At 44.2% G+C, this 18712-nt stretch overlaps 1 protein-coding gene across 2 annotated transcripts; it reads left to right on the forward strand.

Annotated features, from left to right (window-relative positions):
- Positions 1-14: 14 nt before the first annotated feature.
- cfap70 (cilia and flagella associated protein 70) lies at positions 15-17799 on the forward strand. 2 transcript variants are annotated; one of them, XM_041863812.2, is made up of 26 exons: positions 15-186; positions 537-720; positions 897-995; positions 1123-1208; positions 1707-1892; positions 2242-2424; positions 2647-2741; positions 4528-4630; positions 4768-4902; positions 6101-6262; positions 7368-7460; positions 7768-7859; positions 8086-8146; positions 8502-8696; positions 10474-10605; positions 12814-12939; positions 13194-13327; positions 13618-13733; positions 14149-14334; positions 14526-14719; positions 15164-15316; positions 15997-16158; positions 16484-16573; positions 16758-16859; positions 17266-17313; positions 17396-17799. In XM_041863812.2, the coding sequence occupies exons 1-26, from the start codon at positions 115-117 to the stop codon at positions 17474-17476; spliced, it is 3270 nt and encodes a 1089-aa protein (XP_041719746.2). In that variant the 5' UTR covers positions 15-114; the 3' UTR covers positions 17477-17799. The 2 variants fall into 2 exon arrangements, with proteins under 2 accessions (XP_041719746.2, XP_041719747.2); XM_041863813.2 differs by lacking the exon at positions 10474-10605.
- Positions 17800-18712: the final 913 nt, after the last annotated feature.

Below are 18712 nucleotides of genomic sequence, written 5' to 3' on the forward strand. Positions count from 1 at the left end.
TATGGAAACGGGGACACTGGTGTATTCACCTGCTGCAGTGCATGGGGGAAATTATAGTTATCGGAACAATCAACAAACATTTGACTTTTACTCACTCTGATTTACAAAACCATAATGGAACAATTTCGTGGTGCGGGAGACAAAGCAGTACCCGTGAAAATAACTGTACTACGTGGAAATAACCTGGTAAGCTTGCAACCCTATCTGCTTTGCAGTAGTATCACTGAGGTATAATAAGAAAGGTCAGTAGTAGCAGCTTGCAAATGGCTAACTCGGTGTTTTAAATGCTCGGGTTCTGGGGATCCATAGTTGTGCACTGTTTTGTCCTAGCTCAGGAAGCACAACTGATTCAGTTAATCAAGAGTTTGATGACTAACTTAATTGATCAGTTGAATCAGGTGTGTTAGGCTATGACAAAAATGTGCACCCCCGACAGTGACTGAGCTCCATTGATCAAATTCAGTTAGCTAGCTAGCTAACGTTAGTATTATAATAAACACACCTCAAACTAAATGGTGTCTCTTTTTCACTTCCAGAGGGGCAACAAGGCTGAGTCCCTCCTGAACTATGTGAGGGCTGAGTTCAATGGCATCATGCTGGGAGATTCCCAGAAGCTAGATGCTGCTGTGGATCAGGGCGTGGATTACAACTTCACCTGCAGCTTTGAGTGCTCAGATGCTGGCCACACATTAGATGACATGGCACACAAACCTGTCATATGTGAGCTACTACCAACTAATCCATTATTATGATGTATGCTGCCTATTTCAGATGTTATAGCCACTATTCATCTTGAGGATTGATCGATATCCTCATTGTACCGTGTCTCACTCGTTCACCAATCGACGGTTGCTTATCACATTAATCCTCTCTGTTGTGGTGTTGTTGTCATTTAGTGACAGTGATTGAGATCCTTCCCAAGGAGAAGAAGCAGAAGGAGGAGAAGACTGCAGTTATAGGGCAAGCTATAGTGGACTTGATACCTCTCTTGCATGGTGAGAGACCAACACATTAGATCCAATCAAGTATCCATCTAACTTAATACCTTCCGGGGACAAAAAAACCTCACTCATGGTTAAAATTAAAATTTAAATTGATTCCTCTCTCTCTCACCCTCAATAGGTCAGGTCAGCTTCTCATCCACTGTGCTACTTCATCCAACCCCTGGCTCACCTGCGGATGCAGCCTCACAGGAGGGCAGCTGTAAGGTACGAGTAAAGACTAACCAGCACGAGAGACTTTGTGTGTCTTCGTGTGAGTGTGAGTGTGTGTGTGAGTGTGTTCATATGTGACTGTGTGTTTGTGTGTGTGTGTGTTCATGCCTGACTGTGTGTTTGTTCATACGTGACTGTGTGTTTGTGTGTGTGTTCATACATGACTGTGTGTTTGTGTGTGTGTGTGTGTTCATGCCTGACTGTGTGTGTGTGTGTGTGTTCATGCCTGACTGTGTGTTTGTGTGTGTGTTCATGCCTGACTGTGTGTTTGTGTGTGTGTTCATGCCTGACTGTGTGTTTGTGTGTGTGTGTTCATATGTGACTGTGGGTTTGTGTGTGTGTTCATACGTGACTGTGGGTTTGTGTGTGTGTGTGTTCATACCTGACTGTGTGTTTGTGTGTGTGTTCATACGTGACTGTGTGTTTGTGTGTGTGTGTGTACTCTATGTTTGTTTGTAATTGACATCCCCCTCCTCTCTGCCTGGCACCCAGCCATCTCTAGACGTGACCGTCTGTGTTCCCGAGCCTCTGCTATCCGGCGTCCAGCTGTCTGAATCCAACCTGCTGAAGGTTACTGTGGAGACAGCTTACTCTGTACCGGAGGTGTGGAACCCTGTCTCTGGATCTGGTCCTCCCTGCAGCTATGTGGCTGCCCTGCAGGTTCCCCTCACTGCAGAGGTGAGAGATAAAATACCTATGTTGCCATCAGGGTTGGGGTCAATTCCATTTCAATTGAGTCAATACAGGAAGTAAAGTGAAATTCCTCTTCTTCTCATGGATTTTGGCAAATATTTGCTATTGAATAGAATGACAACTCTATAGGTTAGTTCACGATCACACTGGAATAGTACAGACCAAGTCCCATGCTAATGCACTAAAGCATTTTTACTGTGGAAATGTTATCAACTTTGAACTATTGACAGTAATTCAAGGATATAATACACACACATAGATGAACCCACAATCCCTAATGTCATATGACATTTAACTTTAACTTGTACCTGACACATTTCTTGTTTCCCCCCAGAAAGAGCAGGTTCTGTTGTTCTCCAATGGGCTGCTGAAAGTGGGCGGGGAGATTGAACCCATGGGAAGACCCAGGAAGTGGCCCCTGGGTCCCCTGTTGGCTTCTGGAGCTCAATTCATACCAGGTGTCTCCATAGAGGCAGAGCCCATTGAGATGGAGGATGGGGATCTCACCAGCATAGAGGTACTCTAGCCTACTTGTACTCTAGTATTATGGTAGGTAAACCATCTCTAGTACTGCTGCATGATCTCACGTTAATACGAAATGAATACAATGTTTTTATTGTTCTGTCGTATTTTCAATTATTGTCATTGAGTCAATGTTGTTTGCCCTCTCAGTGGTTTGACCAATACATTATGTGTAATGTATGGATCTCTTCCCCTCATCTCGTCCTGTGTTTTCCAGGACAGGGATTTCCGGAATGAAGCGGAGACCAATAAGAAGAGAGTGAGCTGGGACACAGAGCGTCGTTGCTTTCTGGATGCAGATGGTGCAGCCTGGTGAGACAGATACACCACACCACCTCACTGCAAATGATCTGCTTCTATTGAATCCTGCTTTTAAACACACACATCTTGGATTTTATCTGTAACAAATATACAGTACCAGTCAAAAGATTGGACACACCTACTCATTCAAGGGTTTTTCTTTATTTTTATTATTTTCTACATTGTAGAATAATAGTGAAGACATCAAAACTATGAAATGACACATATGGAATCATGTAGTGACCAAGAAAGTGTTAAACAAATCAAAATATATTTGAGATTCTTCAAAGTAGCCACCCTTTGCCTTGATGACAGCTTTACACACTCTTGGCATTCTTTCAACCAGCTTAATGAGGAATGCTTTTCCAACAGTCTTGAAGGAGTTCCCACATATGCTGAGCACTTGTTGGCTGCTTTTCCTTCACTCTGCAGTCCAACTCATCCCAAACCATCTAAATTGGGTTGAGGTCAGTTGATTGTGGAGGCCAAGTCATCTGATGCAGCACTCCATCCTGGAGGTGTGTTTTGGGTCATTGTCCTGTGGAAAAACAAATTACAGTCCCACTAAGCGCAAACCAGATTGGATGGCGGATCGCTGCAGAATGCTGCGGTAGCCATGCTGGTTAAGTGTGCCTTGGATTCTAAATAAATCACGGTCAGTGTCACCAGCAAAGCACCCCCACACCTCCTCCTCCATGCTTCACGGTGGGAACCACACAGGCGGAGATCATCCGTTCACCTACTCTGCGTCACACAAAGACATGGTTGTTCGAACCAAAAATCTCAAAATTTCGACAGATTTCCACCGGTCTAATGTCCATTGCTCGTGTTTCTTGGCCCAAACAAGTCTCTTCTTATTGTCCTTTAGTAGTGGTTTCTTTTCAGCAATTCGACCATGAAGGCCTGATTCACGCAGTCTCCTCTGAACAGTTGATGTTGACATGTCTGTTACTTTAACTCTGTGAAGCATTTATTTGGGCTGCAATCTGAGGTGCAGTTAACTCTAATTAACTTATCCTCTGCAGCAGAGGTAACTCTGGGTCTTCCTTTCCTGTGGCGGTCCTCATGAGAGCCAGTTTCATCATAGCGCTTGATGGTTTTTGCGACTGCACTAGGAAGACATTTTAAAAGTTCTTGAAATTATCCGTATTGACTGACCTTCATGTCTTAAAGTAATGATGGACTGTCGGTTTTCTTTGCTTATTTGAGCTGTTTTTGCCATAATATGGACTTTGTATTTTACCAAATAGGGCTATCTTCTGTATACCACCCCTACCTTGTCACAACACAACTGATTGGCTCAAACGCATTAAGAAGGAAATAAATTCCACAAATTGACTTTTAACAAGACACACCTGTTAATTGAAATGCATTCCAGGTGACTACCTCATTAAGCTGGTTGAGAGAATGCCAAGAGTGTGCAAAGCTGTCATCAAGGCAAAGGGTGACTACTTAAAAATATATTTTGATTTGTTTAACACTTTTTTGGTTACTACATGATTCCATATGTCTTATTTCATAGTTCTGATGTCTTCACTATTATTCTACAATGTAGAAAATAGTTAAAAAAATAAAGAAAAACCCTTGAATAAGTAGGTGTGTCCAAACTTTTGACTGGTACTTTATATAGAGAGGGTATGAAGCTACACTATCCTCAATAACGTTTTTCAATATTTAATTGAAAAAAGTTGACTTATATAAGCCAACTACCAAATTGCCCTTTGGGAACAATAACGTTTTATTGAATTTAATGGAATTTAATTGAATTCTTTATCTATGTTTTATCCTCCTCTCTCAGTCTGACCCGTAGGATAGCAGAGAGCAGACTGTGGCCAGTAGAGGTCATGAGGTCACCACAGGTTGGAGCCACTAAGGGAGGGAAGGCTGGCAAAGACAAGGGAGTAAGACACTGAATTTCTCCTGTACAGGATCTGATTAAATCACTCATGGCCATTATTATTAATATCCTTACTAATGATTGTTTGAACTGCCTTTGTATTTGTCTGTCTGTGTGTGTGTGGGTGTGTCTGTTCAACAGGGTGAGGATGAGACCCAACTCTCCTTCCATGGAGTTGCATACGTGGACATGGCGCCCCTGTTGTACCCCGGGGCAAGGCGTATCCGTGGGGCATACCGGCTTTACCCCTTCTACGACTCTGACCTACTGGTCAAGGTGAGAGTATCTTCGACTACAGCCATTCAAGGTTTCTTTAGAATATGGTGTTGACAGGTTTGGTATTGCAAGGCTAAGGTGAGATAGGCTGGCAGTGGGAGGAGTGGAGGAACGGTCAACACTAATTTGTCACTCATGATTATTACAGAACTGCTTTAGTTGTGTGTGTGTGTGAGACTGAAATGAGTGGAGAAATGAAACAGACTTGCAGAACAGACTACCAGAACAGATGCAGCCATGTTGACTAATTCATTCTGAGACACAGCAGATTATCATCATTCCATTCCGTGCCAGTTTTCATGTCCTTGTCGCTCTCTCTCTCTGTCAGTTGGAGTTTCGTTCAAAGTATCATGCTGCTGAGGACATTTGGTTTGTTTTAGTACATTTCCTATGTAGATAGATAACACTTTATTGCCCTTAAAACATTTTTCTATGATACCCTCAAGTGTCCTAAAATAGAGAATCAAAACAGTTGATGGTCCAAGTTATTACAATCTTAAAACAAATAGTTTGTGTTAGCGCAGTAAATAACAAATGTGGAAATATGAGATACATCAGTTAACCACAACTCACATTTGACACATCTTTTATTATTTCACAGCTGTGCCAGCACTGTATCCCTGCGGGTATCGTTATTACTCATTGCTAATTGGCTTGTTGTGCCATAGTTTGGATTGTTAATTGTTATCTCTCGGTCTCATCCCTCTCTCATTACACCCTTGAAGCCAATAGGATCACTCTAATGTGCTCCAGTGGAGGCTGCTGAGTGTAGGACGGCTCATAATAATGGCCGGAACGGAGCAAATGGAATGGCATCAAACCATATTTGATGTATTTGATACCATTCCACTGATTCCGCTCCAGCCATTACCGCGAGCCCGCCCTCCCCAATGAAGGTGCCATCAACCTCCTGTGATGTGCTCTAATGCTCTCGTGCTCCACCTGAGGTGCTGAATGTGAGTTTTGGCATTACCTTGGAAACATGGAACCAAACCACCCCCTGCTGAGTGATTATCTGGTGTTATTATGTGTGACCTGGGTCATGTTCATAAGGCGACAAACGGAACAAAACGGACTGAAATAGGAGGGACGATTACATGGACTTGGTCCAATAAGAACCGTCATTTTCGTTTACCGTTGCAAAAAGATTTGTTACGGTGTGCCCTAATGAACATGACCCTTGTATTGTGTTTGATAGGCTAAGAGAAACATCAGTGTCCTGAGAGAGAGTATCAGGGCTTCGGCCACCCAGGGCCGAGGTAGGGCCCTCTCCTCCGTAGGCTCCTGTAAGGCGGCCCCTAGTAAGATGTTCGACGGCGGCCACAAGGGCGGGAAGGACACCAAGGAATCGCCCAAAAGGGTGAGTGACTGACTTACTGCCTTTTTGACCATGATGGGGCTCTGCGTCTCAGACAGTGCCTCTTTCTCGATTCATCTTTCCTTGATGCCTAGAACCCTCTCTCCTCGCCTCTGTCTCAGAACACATTGGAGAACAAGGTGAGACGGGAGGGACCTTTGACCTTCTCCTCCAATATGGTTGAGAAGGAGGCAAGGAGATAGGATGCAAGGAATCGCAGAAAAACAAATTGAGATAGAGCCAGGATATGACTTCTTTGTAAAAGGTCTCAATAGCATTCAGTGACATCCTGTTGATAGGCCAGCTGCGGTCTCCCACAGAGCATCTTAGATCAGAGACCCTGATTTCCTCTCTGATTTAATTGTGGGTCGGCAGCAACAGGAGCGCTTCCCAAAGCAATTAGCGTTAATGGCAGCAGCTTGCCAGCTTCGTCAGAGAGCGGTGAATCATCTCGTTAGCTGTTAGCTCATCTGGCCCCTCACTACAGCCCCCCGTGGTCCATCAGCAGAAGGAGCGGCGAACACACACACACACACATTCATTTGCATACACACACATACACGTAAACACACACACATGTACACAGCCACCCCACCAACTGAGCATCTGGCACGGCCAGACAAATAACACGCTCCTACACACAGGCACGCACCCACACACGCATGCTTCCACAAGTGCACACACACACACTCACACAAGCATGCCCACGGATACACACACACAAAGTGCACAAAGTACACATACATGTTCATATAGTACACATACATGCAGGCATGCACAGGTACGTACAGGTACATGAATCCATCCACACAAACAACCCCCTCTTATTCGTGGTTCATACACAAGCGTTGCCTAGAAGTGTTGCCTACACATGCCCACATACACCTAGAAAATAACTGTTTAATAACTGTTTTGAACTGTAGCATGGTTGAACCAGGGTATCATTTGAAAACAGGTGGTTTACTATTGTGTATTTCCAACTTCGTCTTTCTGCAATGTCTCATGGCAATATTCTAACTCGTAAAGAGTGAACTAGAAGAGAAGTATACTGTGCTTGTTTCCCTTGCTTGGTGGGAGAGAAGGAGACTAGTGATTTATTTTATTTCAGCCCGGGACACAGGGGAAGTCGGCACCCGTTGGCACTGATAGTGTGACGCTGGTTGAACCTGAACAGCAGCAACAAGTGAACATAGAGGGCCAGGTGAGTTGGGGTTCTGTGAACCAATAAACAATATCAAATCTAGGGGTCATGTATACATTTTATAATGTAGTCATTTAGCAGACGCTCTTATCCAGAGCGACTTACAGGAGCAATTAGGGTGAAGTGCCTTGCTCAAGGGCACATGGACATTTTTCACCTAGTCGAACTAGCGACCTTTCGGTTACTGGCCCAACGCTCTTATCCCCAAGGGTACCTTCCGCCCTCTATAGGAAGCACCTATCATCTCTGTGTACCATTTCCAATGAATCTATTGCATATGGCAAATTAACTTGAACCTTGAACTTAGATGTATGCAGATTCCAGAACCTACATCATCATTGAAATCGCTTTTGAGAAGTCGCTGGTGCCAAAGAGATCACCGGAAGAGTTAGCCAAAAGGTAACGTGACGTTTGTTCAACTTTAATCAAATATGTGGAATGGCCTCAGAGATAAACATTTAAGTCTGAAGTAATTGAGTGGAAGTACTGCAGTAGTATAGATTAGAATGGGAAGAAAAAGGGATGGTTTGTTTGAAAAGATGTAGCAGTTGTAGTAATATCCTAGTAACGTTGTTGTAACATTGTTTTATGGTTTACCACGTTTTCTATGCATTTCTGTTGAAAGGGTGATGGAGCTGATACCTGCTAGAGCTCCCTTGCCTCGCAGACCTGCTGGAGCAGAGAGAGTAAACCATCACACACACACATTCCACAAATGCAATCCAATAACATGGTCTGATGATTACACTTCCCTCGATCATTACATTCACTCTGAGTGATTGTCATCTTGTGGCCATAATCTAGATTTGTGTACACAGTCAAAGGTAAGTAGAGGCATAAAATGCCAGTGGTTTCCAGTGATGATAGCTGCTGTCTCCTGCAGTCCAGCACATCCCAAACCAACGTCACACTTAACCTTATAACGGGCTCTGGGAATGTAAGTCGTTGCCAAATGTCATAATTGTTTGAAAACAAGTATATTTTTAGCCATTACTTCCTTCCTTGCTTCCCTACTTCCTTCCTTCTATCCTGCTGTACCAGGCTGTGCAGGAGTACCAGGCCCAGATAGCCAGTGTGGCAGGCCAGGTGTTGGAGCAGTACCAGCAGCTGTTCGGGCCTGCCTTCCTGCCCGGGGAGAAGCCTCTGGACCCAACCAGCCAGGAGCAGCGCAAGACCAAGCTCCTGGGAGAACTCAACTATTCTGGGAAGTACTTTGCTTTCAAGGAGCAGATTAAGGTGAGAAAGGGCTGGGTCGCATTTATTAGCCACCAACAAAAACTGACTGACTGAAACAGGGAGAGACTACCTGAACTGACTGACTGAAACAGGGAGAGACTACCTGAACTGACTGGCTGAAACAGGGAGAGACTACCTGAACTGACTGACTGAAACAGGGAGAGACTACCTGAACTGACTGACTGAAACAGGGAGAGACTACCTGAACTGACTGACTGAAACAGGGAGAGACTACCAGAACTGACTGGCTGAAACAGGGAGAGACTACCTGAACTGACTGGCTGAAACAGGGAGAGACTACCTGAACTGACTGACTGAAACAGGGAGAGACTACCTGAACTGACTGACTGAAACAGGGAGAGACTACCTGAACTGACTGACTGAAACAGGGAGAGACTACCTGAACTGACTGGCTGAAACAGGGAGAGACTACCTGAACTGACTGGCTGAAACAGGGAGAGACTACCTGAACTGACTGACTGAAACAGGGAGAGACTACCTGAACTGACTGACTGAAACAGGGAGAGCCTACCTGAACTGACTGACTGAAACAGGGAGAGACTACCTGAACTGACTGACTGAAACAGGGAGAGACTACCTGAACTGACTGACTGAAACAGGGAGAGACTACCTGAACTGACTGACTGAAACAGGGAGAGACTACCTGAACTGACTGACTGAAACAGGGAGAGACTACCTGAACTGACTGGCTGAAACAGGGAGAGACTACCTGAACTGACTGACTGAAACAGGGAGAAACTACCTGAACTGACTGACTGAAACAGGGAGAGACTACCTGAACTGACTGACTGAAACAGGGAGAGACTACCTGAACTGACTGACTGAAACAGGGAGAGACTACCTGAACTGACTGACTGAAACAGGGAGAGACTACCTGAACTGACTGGCTGAAACAGGGAGAGACTACCTGAACTGACTGACTGAAACAGGGAGAGACTACCTGAACTGACTGACTGAAACAGGGAGAGACTACCTGAACTGACTGACTGAAACAGGGAGAGACTACCTGAACTTAAGAAACAGCTGTTTTTGTTTTCCGTTGCAAAACATTTTGCTATGGTGTACCCTAATGAATATGATCCTGGTTAGGGAAATGGGTAAAGGAAAATGTTGAGAATGACAGTTGCATGAGGGCTTAATAGCTGCTTTTAGACAGTGGGGTCAGGGCTAACCAGTAGCCAGCTGGTGCTTATCTCCTAAAGTCTGGTAAACAAGCCAGTCTGCTTGTTGTTCTTCTCATCTGAGGCTGGTTCCTTACAATGTATTATAGATTTAGAGAAGGATCAACTGGATCCCTAGTATCCTGGTCCCAGATCTGTTTGTGCTGTCTTGCCAAATTGGACCAGGCTAGCTCCGTCGTCCCTTTTTAAGTCTTTTTGAGAAGACAATCCAACGGTGTCAGATGTTTCCCCTTGTATGTTATTCATAAACAATTGTTTTTCATAGAATCTCAGAAGTGGGATGTATAATAAGACTAACAATATACATCTGTGGCGATGTTTCTGCTGCCATGTCATGGCAGTACTCTGTGGTGATGTTTCTGCTGCCATGTCATGGTTAGTACTCTGTGGTGATGTTCCTGCTGCCATGTCATGGACAGTACTCTGTGGTGATGTTTCTGCTGCCATGTCATGGTTAGTACTCTGTGGTGATGTTTCTGCTGCCATGTCATGGTTAGTACTCTGTGGTGATGTTTCTGCTGCCATGTCATGGTTAGTACTCTGTGGTGATGTTTCTGCTGCCATGTCATGGTCAGTACTCTGTGGTGCGTATCGTGAGAGAGAAGATGCTACGGACCGAGGCCTTCTCAGATCCTGAGCAGCTGCAGGCCTTCCTCAGCCAGCTCTATGTGTTCCTGGTGGACGAGATGCACATCGCCCTCAATAAGGCAAGACGCATGCAAAATCCCCACAAGTATAGTTAAACACGTCCACACACACACCAGCGCAGGAATGCATGCACATTGCGCACACACACCCGTGCTCACCCTTCCCAGTCCCACCATACATACATTTACAGTAGCAGTCAAAAGTTTGGTCACACCTACTCATTCAAGGGTTTTTCTTTATTTTTACTATTTTCTACATTGTAGAATAATAGTGAAGACATCAAAACTATGAAATAACACATATGGAATCATGTAGTAACCAAAAATATATTTTATATTGAGATTCTTCAAATAGCCACCCTTTGCCTTGATGACAGCTTTGCACTCTCTTGGCATTCTCTCAACCAGCTTCACCTGGAATGCTTTTCCAACAGTCTTGAAGGAATTCCCACATATGCTGAGCACTTGTTGGCTGCTTTTCCTTCACTCTGCCGTCCGACTCATCCCAAACCATCTCAATTGGGTTGAGGTTGGGGAATTGTGGAGGCCAGGTCATCTGATGCAGCACTCCATCACTCTCCTTCTTGGTAGAATAGCCCTTACACAGCCTGGAGGTGTGTTGGGTCATTGTCCTGTTGAAAAACAAATGATAGTCCCACTAAGCCCAAACCAGATGGGATGGCGTATTGCTGCAGAATGCTGTGGTAGCCATGCTGGTTAAGTGTGCCTTGAATTCTAAATAAATCACAGACAGTGTCACCAGCAAAACACCCACACACCATAACACCTCCTACACCATGCTTTACGATGGGAACTACACATGCAGAGATCATCCATTCACCCACACCGCGTCTCACAAAGACACGGCGGTTGGAACCAAAAATCTCCAATTTGGACTCCAGACCAAAGGAGACATTTCCACCGGTCTAATGTCCATTGCTCATGTTTCTTGGCCCAAGCAGGTCTCTTCTTCTTATTGGTGTCCTTTAGTAATGGTTTCTTTGCAGCAATTCGACCATGAAGGCCTGATTCACACAGTCCCCTCTGAACAATTGATGTTGAGATGTGTCTGTGACTTGAACTCTGTGAAGCATTTATTTGGGCTGCAATTTCTGAGGCTGGTAACTCTAATGAACTTATCCTCTGCAGCAGAGGTAACTCTGGGTCTTCCATTCCTGTGGTGGTCCTTGTGAGATCCAGTTTCATCATAGCGCTTGATGTTCATCATAGCGCTGCACAATGTTCCGTATTGACTGACCTTCATGTCTTAAAGTAATGATGGACTGTCGTTTCTCTTTGCTTATTTGAGCTGTTCTTGCCACAATATGGACTTGGTCTTTTACCAAATAGGGCTATCTTCTGTATACAAATAGGGCTATCTACCTTGTCACAACACAACTGATTGGCTCAAATGCATTAAGAAGGAAAGAAGTTCCATAAATTAACTTTTAAGAAGGCACACCAGTTAATTGAAATGCATTGCAGGTAACTACCTCTGAAGCTGGTTGAGAGAATGCCTTGATGACAGCTTTGCACACTCTTGGCAATCAAATTTAACACTTTTTTGGTTACTACATGATTCCATATATGTTATTTCATAGTTTTGATATCTTCACTATTATTCTACAATATAAAAAATAGTACAAATAAAGAAAAACCCTTGAATGAGTTGGTGTGTCCAAACCTTTGACTGGTAGTGTACATGCCCAGCTCTTTCTTTACATGGATTTCCGCATATTCTGTTCTTCCCTTTTCCCTTCCCTTGTGCAGACCCTTAAACACGAACACAGGCAAAAACATGACTAGGGTCTGGTTTCAATGATGGACTCTTTTGGCATAGAGGAACTACGTCACTACTTTATCCGCTTTAATAAAATACAAAATAGTAGCTAGCTAGATGGAGATCACACAGAGGTCATTGTTTTAATGAGTGCATTTCGCAAGTGGCTAGTTTACATCATCTACCTTAACTAAAACCACTGCAAAGGTTTTGCCTGTAAACTTTGGTTTGTTGGGAGAGTCCCCAGATTGTTTTTCTTTTTCTTATCGACGTAGGTAATGACGTAGTTCCTCTTCCATAGTTGAAACCAGACTCTAGTCACTGTTGCTTAGGGTTGGGTTTTCGTAACTATCCCTTATGGGGCTCTGTTTGTAATTTTCTATATTTGTTGAAACATTAATTAATTCTGTGCCACATTGCAAACGTTTGTGTCCACAAAATCTATCACAAAAAAATACGTAACAGCCTTGCTCTTCTTCTCTCTCCAGACATTGTCAGTGGATGCCCAGGAGACTCAACCTCGCCCCCTGGTGGACTGTGCCCAGCTCATCCATTTTGCCAAGGAGGCCCAACTCAACGGGGACTACCAGCTAGCTGCCCAGTACTACCAGGAGGTAAACTGAGTGTTTGAGGGGATCAGTTTGGGCGAAGCGAGGTGCTGAAGCACTCAACTAAATCACATTCTGAGTAGTTACACTGTCTGCACCACACCCTTGTGCTGCCGTCACTAGTGTGCCTGTGAAAAAGCTCTTGAATGTTTTCAACCATTGGACTTTTAGTTGTGACGGGAGGGACAAAACATCATAACAATGGACATTTCACCCTTTTAGTGAGCTTGGTTTGTTTGTGATTGTTCTCCCCCCTGCAGCAGCTGACCCGTGACCGTAGCGACCCAGCCCACTGGTTTGACTACGGGGTGTTCTACATGCTGACGGCTGACTACCAGAAGGCTGAGGAGTGCTTCCACTACGCTGTGTCCATGGAGCAGACACACCTGCCCAGGTAATAGGGAGGGGGATAGTAACCTGGTTCAGCATTCAGTCTGGTTTAACCAGGCTAGGGGAATAGAGGTCCATACTTAAAACTTATATCCAGTGAAACCAGGAACTTGTCATTTGCATGTATACCTCTCATGGGATGAGGGCAAGGACCCTCCTACAAGCCCTTTCTGGGGTTTTTCACCCCTGCACAATCTTTTTTATTTTTTTTATGTTGTTTCTTTTATGAGCAAATAAATGAATTACATAAAGTTTAACTGAACGATATTCTGGATATTCTCTGTCTGTCTGCAGTTTGCTTATGTGTGGTATCCTGGCAGAGATGGGTGGACGCCTCGAGGAGGCAGAGACATTCTTTGAGGGAGCCACGTGTGTGGACCCGTCCAATGTGGTGGCCTGGACTCTGTTTGGTAAGAGATGAGAGCCAGGGAGGGAGATGCTAACCTGGTCCCAGATACTGTATGTTTGTAACAACAACCCTAGGAGTTGACTCTACAGCACAAACTGATCTAGGACCAGGCTGGAAACGCCTCTATTAATCACAACCACAAACAGACATCTTACTTTCATTTGTCAGCAAACATCATCTAATCCCAAGAATTCAATACAAGGAAATGCCTGGCACTTTCTAATGACACGGCATAATACTTTATACAGTGTTACAATACTAGAATAATGTGTGGTAATAGGGCTGTATGACTTTAGAAATATTGGGAGTCGATTCTGATTCTTCAATTGGGAGTCAATTCCAAAAAATGTGCAGAGTCCAATGGTGGTGACTGTATTTGTTCTGTTTGGGTCTCATTATGTGTGGTCGCTGGTCAGGCCTGTTCAATGAGGGCCAGGAGAACTCCATCCAGACAGAGATGGCCTTCCTGGAGGCCACCAAGCAGCTGAGGGCAGCCCTGGTGGTCACCCCACCCTGCAGGGTGGAGACAGGGGTGGAGCCACCAGCCCTGGGGGAGGAGGAGCAGGAGGTGGCGAGCTGTGAGTCGCTCACCATCAAGCCAGGTGAGCACTAAGCAGATGCAGTATCGCTAGCTGGTTAACCGAGTGCCAAATCGAGCATCGTGCAGTGGCCACCCTGCCTGACACTAGAAGTATTGTCGGCCTTGCTCAACCAAGACCATGCTTCGTGAGTGTGAGGTGTTGTTGTGCAAGAGGTCGAACTCATTTCTCTGATCTACTTTTGTTGGATGTAGACGTGGAGGGAGACACAGAAGCCAGTGTGGTGACCGGGTCTCAGAGCTGCCAGGGCAGCAAGCCTGGGGAGGGATACAAGGGAGGTGCTGAGGCTGAACCTAGCGCCATGCGACATCTAGCAACCCCCACCAGACTAAACACCACAATCTATATGGAGACAGTGCAGTTCCTGCTGCAGAACAACGCACTACAGGTCAGCAACACACACACACTCAGCTACTAGACACACATGCTGTATAGAAGCCTATTGATGTTTATACACTAAACCATGGCCCAATCCAACAGAAGATAGTGAGTGAAAAACCCATACAGAATGTTAGACTGGTAAGCCACTATAGCTCTGTATCAAAAGTAAGAGTTGCGTGGCGCTGATCTCAGCTCTGAATCTCACCTTTTATTTGTGTCTGACCCCTTCTGGTTGTGTGTTTGCATTGTTTACATTGTGTGTGTGTGTGTGTGTGTGTGCATTGTTTACATTGTGTGTGTGCATTTATGCATCACTCCTGATACATATCTGGCAGCCTTCCCTCTGTGTCCTGTGTTTGCTACAGATGAGATGATAAGAGACTCTGATGATCCATGTGGTTTATTGTGCGTATGTAACTAATCTTGTCCAATTCTGACCCTTTGCCCACAGATGGCCCAGAGAGCGCTGGCCCAGGAGCTCTTGTGTCCAGAGGGGGGTCTGAGCAGCTCCTACCACCTGGCCCTGGCCCGCCTGCAGCTGCTCAGGGCAGAGTACAGCAGTGCCGAGTCCAGCCTGAAGGAGGCGCTCAACGACAGCTTTCAGGTAGCGCCAACAGACGTTTCCAGCCCGTTTCCCAGACACAAATTAAGCCTGGTCCAGGAGTAAAAATCATGCTCAATGGAAATTCTCAATTGAACTAGGTTTAATCTGTGTCTGGCCCTTCAAGTTAAACTTTTGACTTTATTGTTTGAAAGGGAAATTGGTTTTGCAGCAATCTGATGATAATCTGATGCTTCTAAATTTATATATTATTCCATACAGGAATCAAATGGCTAGCACATTAGCAGAGTGTGATCCCTGCAGGAATTGAACCCACAACCTTGGTGTTATTAACACCATGCTCTGACTAAGTGATCCACACAGGACCTGATTGCTATATTGTATATTCAATAATAATAATAATAATAATATGCCATTTAGCAGACGCTTTTATCCAAAGCGACTTATAGTCATGCGTGCATCCATTTTTTTGTGTGTGTATGGGTGGTCCCGGGGATCGAACCCACTACCTTGGCGTTACAAGCGCCGTGCTCTACCAGCTGAGCTACAGAGGACCACCAAGACACTTATAGGACCCAGATGTATATTCTGGACACGTATAGGACCCAGATTTATATTCTGGACACGTATAGGACCCAGATGTATATTCTGGACACGTATAGGACCCAGATTTATATTCTGGACACGTATAGGACCCAGATGTATATTCTGGACACGTATAGGACCCAGATGTATGGGCGTTGTTTGGGCACATACACCACCTGACTGGGGAGTTTGGGAAGGCCCAGGAGTGTTACGAGAGGACCCTGGACTTTGTGACGGATGCCACAGACACACACCCCATCTACCTGCGGCTGGGATCCATCTACCTGCAGGAAGGGGAGGTGAGATGGACAGGACGGGGGGGGTGAGGGCTACACACACACACCTCACCTGTGACCTGAGAACTCTTTATTTACTACTGGGGAATGTTCAGGAGTTGATAGTTGTTTTGGTGGAGAACAATACATTATTCTAAAAAGTAAAAAATATTAAAGTTACACACTCTAAATAACGCCCTGTAATTAAGAATCACTAGGCATGTGGGAGATTTGTTGTTTTTAGTCTGACTCTGCACTTCGTCAACCAATCAGGTGTACGTCTCCAGCTCCTACCTACCTATGTGTGCCAACATGATTGAATTGAACCCTTTATGTATTGACACTTAAGTTTCAGAGGGCGAAAATGACTTACCTGCGCGCCTGCAAGAGCACCCCCTCCTGCCTCACCTGGCTGGGACTAGGGATTGCCTGTTACCGGGTAAAAATACCATATCTACTCTTCTCAAATGATACCACTCTTTTTGATTATGTATCAAGGCAATATTTGTGTGTATTTTTATTTATTGAACCTTTATTTAACCAGGCTAGTTAGGAATTAGGAATACATTCTTAGTTGCAATGATTGTGTGTATGTGTGTGTACGTGTACGTGCCCACACATAGCTAGGGGAGCTGACTGAAGCAGAGGATGCACTGACAGAGGCCAACACCCTGAACAACGGGAACGCGGAGGTGTGGGGTTACCTGTCTCTAGTTTCTCTGCAGGTGAGCGTCCAGTCCATAGAAATAGAATTCATAAAACGGTCCTCTCCATTCAAGTCAATGATGGCCAGCCAGATTGCCAGGGTTAGAGGTTTCAAGCCCTTTCTATGGATTCTGTTTCTATGATCCAAACCGTATGATGTCACTACCATAGAATTACATATATAATGAAAGGATCTCTGTTGTCACTTCACCCAGGAATGGTTGAGGAGATGTGAAGAGATCTTGTAATGTGGGACTGAGTGCTATAGGACAGTACAGTATATCGTGTGTGTAGAAGGGGGCCAGAAGAGAATTGGCTCCTTTAGGGCCGTGTACTGGGGGTTTTGACACAAACAAATAGTTCAGGTGAAATCCATGTGTATTAACCCTCAAGTGTGTGTGCATGTGCTGCGTGGTTGTGTTTCAGACGGGCAGAAGACTTGAGGCAGAGCAGTCCTATAAATATGCCCTGAAGGTTGGTCCTCTCTGAATTGTTTCAAAACAATGTTATCTATATGTATATGCATTTAATGAAGTAATTTACTTTTATTTCACAGTTGAACCTACAGAAAGAGGCAGTTCTTTGTGAGATCAAGGCACTCCAAGATCATGTTGGCTTTGGAAATCCATGTTTCTGAAGAACAACAGCCGGCACCATCAATAATTTAGATTAAAAAACAAAGATGAATTGTGTTTCTGGTTGGCAAATACCTAATGGTTGGCATCACAAAGTGACTGTGAATTGTGGAAGGAATTACACATCAATGACTTGTACACTTGTCTCCATCTTCAGCTATATCTGATTAAAAGTAGTTACTTATGCATAATGTAGGATGTAATATTGTGACACAACAAAGATGTGCTGATCCAGAAAGAGTATCTGTCCAGAGGTGGAGAAAGTACTCATTTGTCATACTTGAATTAAAGTAAAGAAACCTTAAAGAAAATGGCTCAAGTAAAAGTGAAAGTCACCCAGTAAAATATTACTTTAGTAAAAGTCTACAAGTATCTGGTTTAAAATGTACTTAAGTATCAAAAGTTAAAGTAAATGCTATAAATCTAATTCCTTATATTAAGCAAACCAGATGGCACAATTCTTAGGACAGCCAGGGGCACACTCCAACAATCAGACCCCATTTATACACAATCGCTATAACACTTGAGTAATGTACAGTTTATAAGCTACTTCCTACTGCATACAGTGCATTCGGAAAGTATTCAGACACCTTCACTTTTTCCACATTTTGTTACAGCCTTATTCTAAAATGGATTAAATTAAAATGTTCCCCTCATCAATCTACACACCATACCCCATAATGACAAAGCGAAAACAGATTGATTTTTATGTTTGCAAATGTATTACAAATTTAAAAAAAACAGAAATACCTTATATACATGTGGTAAAAGTGAAGGGGTCTGAATACTTTCCGAATGCACTGTACATAGCGCTTAGTGTACGGATGACCACGGGAGTCGAGCATATACTTCTAAAGTGGAAAATACAATATCCAAAGCATTCACTGCATAAGTTGAATTACTATGAAGCTTAGCAAACTGCCAAGCCAACAATAAACTACAATACAATCACCTTCCCTGTGGAAGACAGACATATTCAATATAATCAAAGCCATCCATTACACCAGCCACTTTTATCCACAGCGATGTACAGTCATGCAAGTATTATTATTTTTTTTTACATATGGGGGATTCGAACTAACAATCCTGGTGTTGCAAGCGTCATGCTCTACCGACTGAGCCGTACAGGGCCACACATTAAAGTATTGTGCAGCACCAGGTATCTGTATAGTCATCAGCACTGGCTTTAAACTCATTCCCATAGACAAAGGAAATGTGTGTCTCCCTTCCACTTGTAG

The sequence above is a fragment of the Coregonus clupeaformis genome, chromosome 35 (genome assembly GCF_020615455.1).
Source record: "Coregonus clupeaformis isolate EN_2021a chromosome 35, ASM2061545v1, whole genome shotgun sequence".
NCBI lineage: Eukaryota > Metazoa > Chordata > Actinopteri > Salmoniformes > Salmonidae > Coregonus > Coregonus clupeaformis.

Bases quoted from the DNA above. Each gene is read 5' to 3' on its own strand.
- cfap70 (XM_041863812.2), top strand. From the start codon at position 115: ATGGAACAATTTCGTGGTGCGGGAGACAAAGCAGTACCCGTGAAAATA. The intron at 13,734-14,148 runs GTAAGAGATGAG...GTCGCTGGTCAG, and splicing joins GGTGGCCTGGACTCTGTTTG to GCCTGTTCAATGAGGGCCAG. The intron at 14,720-15,163 runs GTCAGCAACACA...CTTTGCCCACAG, and splicing joins TGCAGAACAACGCACTACAG to ATGGCCCAGAGAGCGCTGGC.